This window comes from Pogoniulus pusillus, chromosome 43 (assembly GCF_015220805.1).
Source record: "Pogoniulus pusillus isolate bPogPus1 chromosome 43, bPogPus1.pri, whole genome shotgun sequence".
Taxonomy (NCBI): domain Eukaryota; kingdom Metazoa; phylum Chordata; class Aves; order Piciformes; family Lybiidae; genus Pogoniulus; species Pogoniulus pusillus.
Window position 1 is genome coordinate 720414 of NC_087306.1, and position 10308 is coordinate 730721.

Consider the following 10308-nt stretch of genomic DNA (forward strand, 5'->3'; position numbering starts at 1 on the left):
CTGCTCTAGGGGTGCTGGTAGGGATCCCTTGGAGGAGTCCCTGCCAGCTTATGGGCGTGCTGGGGGCGCTTGGAGCTTCTCAGGTACTGGCAGCTGCTGGGGGGTGGTTTCTGGGCCGCGAGGTTGGTCCAAGGGGGTCGTGGAGGGGTCCTTGGAAGGTCCTGGCGGCGCTGGGGCAGGTTTAGGCGCTGGAGTCCTCCCGTCCGTCAGAGGCCGCTGTGTGCGGCGGCGGGGCCGGCGCGGAGGCTGTCCGGTGTAGCTCAGCGGCGCGGCGCGGCCCGGCCCGGCCCGCAGGTACCGGGGGCGAAACGGGGCCGGGGTCGGCGGGGCTGGGGCCTGCCGGGCCGGGAGTAGCGTCTGGGTTGAGGGTAGAGACTATGGGGCCGGCTGCAGGACCTGGGCCCGGAGTAGGCCTGCGGCGCCCGGCCGGTGTCCAGGGTGCATGGAGTCGGTCGTGGGGTCTGCGGAGCCGGCTGAGAGGTGCCCGGAGCCGGCTGGGTGCTGTCCGGGGCCGGGTGTGGGGCCCGTGGGGCCGGGGCTGGCGCCTCGGACGGCAGCAGGCATGTGGGGCCGGGCGTGCGTGCGGGGCTGGCTGCGGAGCGGCTGCGAGGCGCACAGCGCTGGCCGTGGGGTGTGCGGGGCTCGCTGCAGGGCCTGTGTGCGGGGCCCGGCTGCGGGTGGCTCTCGGCCCGGCTGGTGCCCGCCAGTGCCCCCATTTCTACCCTGGAGTCTCCACCCCGAGATGGGTCCGGGCCGGGGGGCGCTGGAGGTGTGCGCTGCAGCTCTCTCGGTCTCACCGGGTGCGGGGAGCCGCGGGGCACCCAGGGGGACGCAGTCCGCAGGCTCCGTGGGGCGGGGAATGCTGGGGTCGTGCTGTAATGTGGGGACCCTCGGAGCTCCCCCGCCTTTGGGGCACTGCCCTGGGCAAGCTCGCCCCTAGCTGGCGGCCGGATCCTGTCCTGGGCAGAGTCTGACCGCCCGCAGCCACCGCTTCCCCTTTGGCAGCCCCAGAGGGGCCGGTTCCCGCTCCTGCCGCAGCTGGGCACGGAGCCCATCCTGCTCCGTGAGGCTGCCCGCGCTGGGGGTCCCCGGGCGGGGTCACGGGAACTTGCGGACGGATCGGGGGACCCTCAGGCAGAACCCTGCCATGTCCTGCTGGCTCTGGGCCTGGTGCCCCACTGCGGGAGCCTGGCCAGGGGGACCCGTGAGAGGGGCACATGCTGGCGGGCGCAGAGTGGCTCTGCCTCCACCCCTTCTGGTTTCTTCCCACCTGAAGCGGGTGGCAAGAAGTGAAAGCAGGAGCCTGAGCTATGTCTCGGCAGCTTAGCTGGCATCGCGCAACGCCGTGCTAAAAATAGCCCAGGTGGCTGCCGGGGGGTCCTGGAGGCCCTGGCCAGGCTCCAGGTGCTGCCATGTCCCTGCCTCTGCCAGCACGGGGGATGCTGGCACAGCCCCAGTGAGCTGGGACCTCCCCTCCAGCTTACGGGGCTTCGTCTTGGGATCGTGGGGCTGCCACAATGACCCTGCTTGGGGTCTCCATGTCTGGGGTTGCGGCTGATTCGAGCCCCCCTCGGCCCTGGCATTGGGGTGGCAGAGCCATATCACACCCGAGTGCCCCGCGGAGGGGGTGACAGCAGTGGGGATGTGACGCGGATGCTGGCGGCTCCTCGCCTCCTTCCTTCCCCTTTCCCGCCACCCCCCTCATGCAGCAGCTCCCCGACAGCCCCCAAGGACCATCCTGCGGTGCCCCGGGCAAGCTGAAGACAGGGAGGGTGTGCATGGAGGGGACAGGACAACCGTGGGGATAGGGATGCAGCAGCCAAGCTCAAGGGGCAGGCATACAGCAGGGCGGGGGTCGTTGCTCGAGGGGTGGCCTCCCTGCAGAGCTGCTATGCTCGGGCTGCGGCGCTGCCCCCCCTGCCTCAGGCCGTGGGGGTCCCCACCACAACACCCTGTGCCTGCTGGCGTGACCGGAAGCCTCCTCCCTTCCCGTCGCCGGCGCTTTCGCCCTGTCAGCTCCGCCGTGCCCTCATCTGGCCACGCCACGGCTTTCCGAGGAGCAGGGTCTGGGGCTCAACCCCCCCCCCGCTCTCCGTGTTCCCCCGCAGATGCCGTGAGCCATGGCGGATGAGAAGCCTCCACAGCTGGTGGACTATTTCGTGGTGGCTGGACTGACAGACACGTCGCGGCTGCTGGAGGAGGAGAGCCAGCAGCAGCGTGCAGCGCGGCCCTGCGAGCACATCACCGACGTGGCTGTCATCATCCGCTCGCAGGGCGAGGAGGTGCCCCACGGCTTCACCTGCATCGAGACCACCACCTCAGGGCACCCCGTGGAGCTCAACGCTGGGCTGCTCAACAGCCCCCAGATGTTCATCTGCTACAAGCGCAGCCGGGACAAGCCCCCTCTCATCGAGCTGGGGTGAGTGCAGGGGGCTGGAGGGTGCAATCCCAGCCTGCCCCGGGGTCCTCCTCATCCTTCCTCCCCACCCAGGGTGCACTACGAGGGCAAGGACCGCCCGAAGCCGGGCTACAGGATTCTGGACACGACGCCCTACAGCCGCTCGGCCAACCTCAACTCAGGGGGGCCAGGACACCAGCGCACCTTCCTGACCTACCGGCGGGCAGCCGAGCCCCATGGCCACAACACGCTGGGGGTCACTGACATCTGCCTCATCATGCCCAGCAAGGGCGAGAGCACCCCCCACACATTCTGCCGGGTGGACAAGAATCTCAACACCAGCATGGTGGGTGCCAGAGTGCCTCCTTTTTGCTGTCTGCAGAGCGTGCAGCCTGCACTGACCTCTCCGCTCCCTCCTTGCAGTGGGGTCCTGCCCTGTATCTGTGCTACAAGATCGCCATGGCCAAGGCCAACACCCTGGTCTATGAAGCAGGTAGGGTGGCATGGAGGGGGTCAGGGCACTATGGGCTCTCCTCTGCAGGCTGCTGGGTGCCTACTCAGCTGCTCCCTCCCTGCCTCTCCTCAGTCAGGCTCATCTCTCTGTCTTTCTGTCTAGGGCTGCTGGGGCGCTACCCCGAGCAGGACAGCGAGTCCTTCCCCCTGCCTGAGTCAGTGCCCGTCTTCTGCCTGCCCATGGGGGCCACCATCGAGAGCTGGCCAGATGACACCAAGTACCCCCTGCCTGTCTTCTCCACCTTCGTGCTGACCGGGGCTTCAGGAGACAAGGCAGGGTGGGGGGCATGGCACTGGGAGTGGGGCTCAGTGGTGGGTGTGGGGGTAGCCCTCTCTGTCTTCAACGTCTTCATCAACAACCCGGGTGAAGGCACAGTGAACCCAGCCAGTTTGGTGATGATCCTAAGCTGGCAGCAGTGCCTGTACCCTGCCAGGCTGTGCTGCCATTCATCCAGGCCTGGCCAGGCTGGAGAGAAATGGGGAGGGGAACCTCAGGTGGTTCAAGCAGGGCGAGTGGAGGGTCCTGCCCCCTCTGCAGCAGGACAGGGCAGGGACCTGCTGGGAAGCAGCTCCACAGAGAAGCACCTGAGAGTGCTGGGGGCCATCATGATGGACAGGGGTCCAGCAAGGCCCTTCCCACGCCATGCCTGGCCTCACACAGGTGTACGGCGCAGCCATCCAGTTCCATGAGGCATTCCCGCGGGAGCGGCTGTCAGAGAAGCAGAGCCTGCGCCTGGGGCTGCTCAGCGTGGTGGACCGGCGGCCGGTGCCAGGACGCTCGCTGCAGACACGCAAGAGCATCTGCGTCCTGTCCCACTGGCCCTTCTTTGATGTCTTCCGCAAGTTCCTCATGTTCATCTACCGCTACTCCATCTCGGGGCCCCACGTGCTGCCCCTCGAGACGTGAGCCAGGGCTCGGGGAACGGTTTGAGGGACACACACACGTGTGTGGCACCCCCAACGCTGACCCCCACCGCTGACGCTCTGCCCACAGGCACATCTCGCACTTCATGCACAACGTTCCCTTCCCGTCCCCGCAGCGACCGCGCATCCTGGTCCAGGTCAGCTGCTCTCTGTGCCTGTCCCAGCCCTCGCTGTGCCCACACTGCTGCCCTCAGCCCACCATGTCCTTCTGTCACCCCCCTAGATGTCTCCATATGACAGCCTGCTGCTGTGCCGCCCTGTGTCCTCCCCACTGCCACTCAGGTAGGGATGGCTGCAGGGCACCGAGGGAGGGGAGGGACACAAACACTCAGGGGAGGGAGATGTGGAGTGGCTGATTGATGTGTGTCCCCCCCAGCAGTGGTGCCAGCTTCCTGACGCTGCTGCAGAACCTGGGCCCCGACAACGCAGTGGCACTACTGGTGGCTGTGCTGACCGAGCAGAAGCTGCTTATTCACTCCCTGCGCCCTGACGTCCTGACCAGCGTGGGCGAAGCCCTGGTGGCGGTGAGTGCCAGGGAGGGGGAGGGGGACACGCACCCACCGTGGCACTGGGGACCTCCCAACCCCCCCAGCCCACGGTGCTGACCACCCTTGTCCTGTCCCCCCCAGATGATCTTCCCCTTGCGCTGGCAGTGCCCCTACATCCCGCTGTGCCCGCTGGCGCTGGCTGACGTGCTGTGTGCCCCCGTGCCCTTCATTGTAGGCATCCACTCCAGCTACTTCGACCTCTATGAGCCCCCCAGGGACGTCATCTTCGTCGACCTGGACACCAACACCATCTGTCACCACCAGTAAGTGGCCTAGAGGGGTCAGCTCCAGCAGGCTGGAGGGTGTTTGGGGCCCATTGCTTGCCTGTCCCTCTGTCCCCTCCCCAGGAGCGAGGAGCGCAAGCTGCTGTCCCCCCGCTCCCTGCCCCGCCGGCCCTGCAAGGTGCTGCTGGCCACGCTGCACAGCCTCTCCCAGCAGCTGGATGAGAGTGAGTGGGGCTCTGGGAGAGGGCTGAGAGAGCCCCAGAACCGTCTGTGCCACCCCCACCCTGATCTGTTTGCTCTGCCCCCTCCCCTCAGTGTACTGCGGGCCAGGGGATGAGGCCTCACTGGAGCTGCTGCTGAGCGACGCGGAGGCAGCTCGGGGCCGCAGGGCACAGCTGGAGCTGGAGGCTCGTGCAGCCTTCCTGCGCTTCATGGCCTGTGCCCTGCGCGGGTACCGCAGCTTCCTGCGCCCCATCGCGCCCGCGGCCGCCGCCCGTGACACTGGCAGCCTCTTCGCCCTGCAAGGTGCGGCCCACGCTCCCTACCCAGGCCCCTCACCCTTCCTCAGGTCCTGGAGCGGATGGGGAAGAGATAGGGGTGACCAGAGCGGGGATTTAACTCCTCCCAGAGATCTTCAAGTCCTGAGATCAAGTAGGGGGCAAAGGGTTGGGGTGACTGTGGGAATGGGTTGAGATGAGATGGATTTAAACTGCTCCCCCCCTTCCCCCAGGCTTCCTCGGGTCCTGGGAGCAATGGGGAAGGGCTAGGGGGGACTGGGTGGGTTAAACCCTGCAGTCCATCCCCTCGGGGCTCCTCAAGTTGCATTGGGGTGAGCAGGGTGGGGCTCAGCTCTGGCTAACCCCAGGTTGCCCCCAGGGTTCCTCAAGTCCCGGGAGCGGGCATACCACCGCTTCTATGGGCAGCTGCTGCGCACGCAGCTCTTCACCCAGTTCATCGAGGACTGCTCCTTCGCCAGCGACCGTGACCCCTGCCTCGAGTTCTTCGATACCTGCGTGGATAAGGTGGGTGCTGCCAGCTCCGCGTCCCCTCTGCATGTCCCCCCAACCCCAAGTCTCCGTCCCCCCTGGCAGGTGCAGGCAGAACTGGAGAAACCAGAGGACACTCCACTGATGGAGCTGGATGACCCCCGGGGGGGTGAGCACACTGTCTTCATCACCCCCCCCGAGCAGCCTGCGGCCCCTGACGGCTCCGAGCTGCCTGCGCGGTACCGGTGAGACCCTCCCCTCGCCACCCCCAGGCCTGCCATCCTCCCTGGCTACCCCCAGCTCATCCTCTGCTCCCCCTCCCCAGCTATGACAGTTTCCCCACCCTGCGGCCTGAGCTCCTGGAGCCCCCCCGGGACCCACTGGTGGCCCAGTTGTGCCAGGCCAGAAGCAGTGCTCCCAGCAGCCCAGCCCCACGCAGGACCAAGCAGGTGAGCAGGGCCATGGCTATGATGAGGTGGGGCAGGCCTCAAGGGGCACAGGACAAAGAGGGGTATAGGGCAACAGATGTCCCCCCAGCTCCCTCCTCTTCCTTTCTTTGTCCTCAGGAGATGAAGGTGGCCCAGCGGGTGGCCCAGAAGTACTCCTCAGTGCCCGACATGTGGGCCAAGTGCCTGCTGGGCCACTGTTACGGGCTCTGGTTCCTCTACCTGCCCACCCACGTCCGTGCTGCCCCCACCAAGCTGCGGGCACTGCAGCTGGCATATGATGTCCTGCGCAAGATGGAAGCTCACAAAGTAGTGCTGCCGGATGAAGTAGGTGGCATTTGGGGCATGAGGGGTGTTCAGCCAGAGCTGGGGTGCCCCCCAGCCACTCCTGATTGCCCCCTGTGCCCAGGTCTGCTACCGCATCCTGATGCAGCTGTGCGGGCAGTACGGGGAGCCGGTGCTGTCGGTGCGGGTGCTGCTGGAGATGAAGCGCGCTGGCATCGTGCCCAACACCATCACCTACGGCTACTACAACAAGGTGACAGGGTGGGCACACGCAGGGGGGCGCAAGGGAGTCTCCAATGGCTCCTGACCCTGTCATTCCCCCCTGCCCCAACAGGCAGTTCTGGAGAGCAAGTGGCCAGCAGGCACCCAGGGCGGCCGCCTGCGCTGGGCCAAGCTCCGCAACGTGGTGCTGGGGGCTGCCCAGTTCCGACAGCCCCTGCGGCAGCGCGAGCGCCTGGCAGCCGCCGCCAGGGCACCCTCTGGTAGGTTGGTTGTGGGAGAGGGAAGCTGGGGAGGGGCTGTTTCCACTCAGTAACGTCCCTTCGTGCCCTCCCCGCAGGTGACCGAGCATGCCCAGTGCCTCGTCCCAGCCTGCAGCGCCAAACCACCTGGGCTGGACGCAGCCTGCGGGACCACCCTCCGGCCCCCCGCCTGGTGAAGAGCGGCAGCCTCAGCTTCCCTGGCAGCACCCACCGTGAGGGGGCCCAGGGGGGGCCAGGAGAACCACTTATTATCTGCCCCCCACTTCTTCCTGCAGCCCCAGACCCGCTGCCTGCCCGGTTGCGGTGTGCCCCCGGCTCTGCCGAAGGGAGCCTGTCCGATGTCAGCTTTGCCACGGACGAGAGTGACCGGGCAGAGGAGGGGCCGGCGAGTGGCGGGGGCCCGGCAGGGGGCACACCGCGGCGGGGGCTGGCGGCCAAGCTGCAGCAGCTCCTGTCCCCTGGCAAACGGCCCCCGCTGCGCCCAGCTGCCAGCACCGAGCTCCCTACCGGGACCCACGACCCCTCCGCCTGCCCGCGCCGGGGCTCCGAGCAGCGTGAGGGGGACTCCCTGCCACGCCGCAGCCCTGCCGAGACCTTGCTTCGCCCGCGGGAGCGCCCTGAGTCCACGGCTTCTGAGGTACTCAGCTGCTGCCCAGGAGTGGGGGCTGCCTGTTTGCCTGTACCTGCCAACCTTGCCTGTGCCCACTAACACCGCCTGTGCCCTCAGAGCTCCGTCTCACTGGGCAGTGAGCTGGACCTGTCAGATGCCTCCGTGGGCAGCACCAGCATTCCCAAGTCTGAGCCACAGGCTGAGGGGGCATCTGGGCAGGAGCAGCCCGCTGTGGAGGTGAGCTGGGGGGTCCCCGTTGTCCTGTGGCCTCCTTCACCCTGTGCTGGGAGGTGACAGCATCCACGCCCCGGGCAGGTGCTGCTGTCCAGCTGCTCGCGCTGCCAGGGCTGCGGCGTGCTGGTGTATGACGAGGAGGTCATGGCCGGGTGGACCTCTGACGACTCCAACCTCAACACCACCTGCCCCTTCTGCGGCCGCTCGTTCGTCCCCTTCCTCAGCATTGAGATCCAGGACTTCCAGGTGTCCCCCAGGTGGGACTTCACATGCCCCTGCCGTGTCCCCTGACCTCCTGGAGGAAGATGTCCTCCCTCTTCCTGTGTCCTTCTTTGCTGCCCTCCAGTGCACTCCATCCTGCCTTCAGGAGGACAGCCCTCGTGTCCACATCCCACTCTGGGGCCCCCATTGCTTTCCACCATTTCCCTCATCTTTCCATCCTCTGGGAAATCTCACATGTGCCCCCCCAGTTCTCTAACCTCCCCCTTTTCCATGCAGTGTGGCCAAGAATGGCTCCCCTGCTCCAGCCACCATGCAAGGACCGGTGCTCAGCGACCGCCGCCACTGCCTGGCGCTGGACGAGGGCGAGATAGAGCTCTGCAACGGGTACCCGGAGACAGCGGTACGGGGCTGGGCGTGAGGAGGGGTACAGCCACCCCTAACAGGCTTTGCGGGGTGCTGGGGGTCCCAGCGGTGGGTGCATGTGTGTCTGGCCCCTCTCCTGCAGGCACCACGGCGGTCAGAACGGGTGGCCTTTGCCTACCTGAGCCCCCTGGTGCTGCGGAAGGAGCTGGAGAGCTTGGTGGAGAATGAGGGCGGTGAGCTGCTCGCACAGCCGGAGCTGGTGGACAGCCACCCCATCATCTACTGGAACCTGGTCTGGTACTTCCAGCGCCTGGCGCTGCCCAGCAACCTACCCTGCCTGCTCCTGGGCTCCCAGCATGTCACCCTGGCCCCGCAGGTAAGGCTGGGGGTATATGTGGAGGTTCTGGGGACTTGTGAGGGCCACCAGTCCTGTGCCTACCTGCCTGTCCCACAGGGGCAACCCCTGGACTCCCCCAGTGTCCGCGTCCGGCTGCTCTGGGATGTCCTGAGTCCTGAGCCTGACAGCTGCCCCCCGCTTTATGTTCTCTGGAGGCTTCACAGTGAGTCATGGGGTGGCCGGGAGCAGGGGACCGCAGTGGCAAGGCCATGCTGACCCCCATCCCTCACTCTCCCTATCCCTACTCCAGGCAATGTCCCCACGAGGCTGCGCTCCTGGCGGCCTCAGGGCCACCCCTTCTCACTGGCCTTCCTGGAGGCCCTGCTGAGCCACGTGGGGTTGAACGAGGTGCACAAAGCCATTGCCCTCTTCCTCGAGACCCTGACAGCCCCAGGAGGGCCCCGGCACCTGCAGAGGTAGGACTGGAACACCCCCCACCGAAGCCTCCATCAGCCCTGGGCAGCCACTCCCCTCTCACTGCTCTGCTTCCCCAGGAGCATCTACCGGGAACTCCTCTTCCTCACGCTGGCGGCGCTGGGCAGGGACCACACAGACATCGGTATGGGGGAGCTCAGGGGGAGTTTGGGGGAATTGAGGAACCTCGATGGGGCCTCTGTCACCACTGATGGCTGCTGTGTCTCCTTCTGCCCCCCATCACCTCGTAGCCGCCTTCGACAAGAAGTACAAAGCTGCCTATGCCAAGCTAGCAGGGAGCCTGGGCAAGGAGGAGCTGCGGCGGCGGCGAGCACAGCCGCCCAGCTCCAAAGCCATCGACTGCCGCAAGAGCTTCGGGGCCACCCTGGAGTGCTAGAGCTGCCCCCACCCAAGGCCCTCGTGGACCTTGGGGACTGAAGGGGCATTGCAGCCCTGCCCCGGGCACCCCCCCAAAGAGTTTTATAAGTCAGTGTTAATATATTTTTATTTATTTATTCCTGCCCTCTCCCATCCCATCCCAGCACCCTCCTCCTGCGCTGGCAGCCAGGTGGGTGTCGGGAGAGTGGGGGTGGAAGGCTCTCTGCACACACCTCCCATTTCCACCCTCTTTCCCCACTGCTGCTTGCCCGTGCCCCGGGCGGGGTGGGTGGGTCTGAGAGTCATCGTGGGGGTTCAGGGTAAATTTCGGGGGTGATTTAGGGGCTGCCCCCCCTCCCCCCTTTGCACTGTGCAATAGGACCCCCCAAGCCCCGGGGGGCTGTAAATAAAAGCCGCTGCGGTTATTTTCCCTGCTGCCTCCCCGGGCGCCTTCTTGGGGGTGGGGAGGGGCACGAAGCGGATCGGGGGCACTCAGCATCGCCGGCAGGACGAGTGGGTGAGCGGAGCCGGAGCGGGCCTGCGGCCACGGCCGCCATCTTGGGGCCTGGCGGAGGCCTCGGCGCAGGGGCCTTGCCCACTGCCGGTGACCCTGAGGCGGGGACAGGGACGGCACACGAGACCTAGCCCGGTACTGGGGCCCGCCTGGCTCCACCCCCGCCAGGCGTCGCGCTGGACCACGTGCACACCGGTACCGGGCGCCACGTGGGCCGCAGTCCCGGCTACGGCGGCCGCTGTGGGCCCAAAGTCCCCGCGGGCGGGGGCTGGGTCGCTTTTCTCTCCCCTTTGCCGCCGACACCGCGCGCGGCCGCGGTACCCGGATGTGCGGGCTCGGGGACCCAGCGAAGGCGCTCCGCGGGGAAGCT

The 10308-nt window shown here is 67.0% G+C and overlaps 1 protein-coding gene across 5 annotated transcripts; it reads left to right on the forward strand.

Annotated features, from left to right (window-relative positions):
• Nucleotides 1–230: 230 nt before the first annotated feature.
• On the forward strand, nt 231–9854 carry DENND4B (DENN domain containing 4B). Of its 5 annotated transcripts, none has more exons than XM_064176169.1 (27): nt 231–294; nt 2109–2419; nt 2492–2744; nt 2822–2891; nt 3015–3184; nt 3573–3814; nt 3906–3972; nt 4059–4117; nt 4212–4359; nt 4465–4646; nt 4731–4831; nt 4923–5132; nt 5484–5629; nt 5699–5838; nt 5919–6042; nt 6160–6366; nt 6449–6577; nt 6659–6806; nt 6884–7443; nt 7534–7653; nt 7732–7907; nt 8149–8272; nt 8378–8611; nt 8690–8795; nt 8883–9048; nt 9127–9191; nt 9298–9854. In XM_064176169.1, the coding sequence occupies exons 2-27, from the start codon at nt 2121–2123 to the stop codon at nt 9441–9443; spliced, it is 4392 nt and encodes a 1463-aa protein (XP_064032239.1). In that variant the 5' UTR covers nt 231–294; nt 2109–2120; the 3' UTR covers nt 9444–9854. The 5 variants fall into 5 exon arrangements, with proteins under 5 accessions (XP_064032239.1, XP_064032240.1, XP_064032236.1 ...); XM_064176170.1 differs by having other exon boundaries at nt 4215–4359; XM_064176166.1 differs by having other exon boundaries at nt 5484–5838.
• Nucleotides 9855–10308: the final 454 nt, after the last annotated feature.

Excerpts from the sequence above, each read along its gene's own strand:
- DENND4B (XM_064176166.1), top strand. The coding sequence starts at position 2,121 with ATGGCGGATGAGAAGCCTCCACAGCTGGTGGACTATTTCGTGGTGGCT. Across the intron at positions 2,745-2,821 it reads AGAATCTCAACACCAGCATG|TGGGGTCCTGCCCTGTATCT; the intron begins GTGGGTGCCAGA and ends CCCTCCTTGCAG. Across the intron at positions 8,612-8,689 it reads ATGTCACCCTGGCCCCGCAG|GGGCAACCCCTGGACTCCCC; the intron begins GTAAGGCTGGGG and ends CCTGTCCCACAG.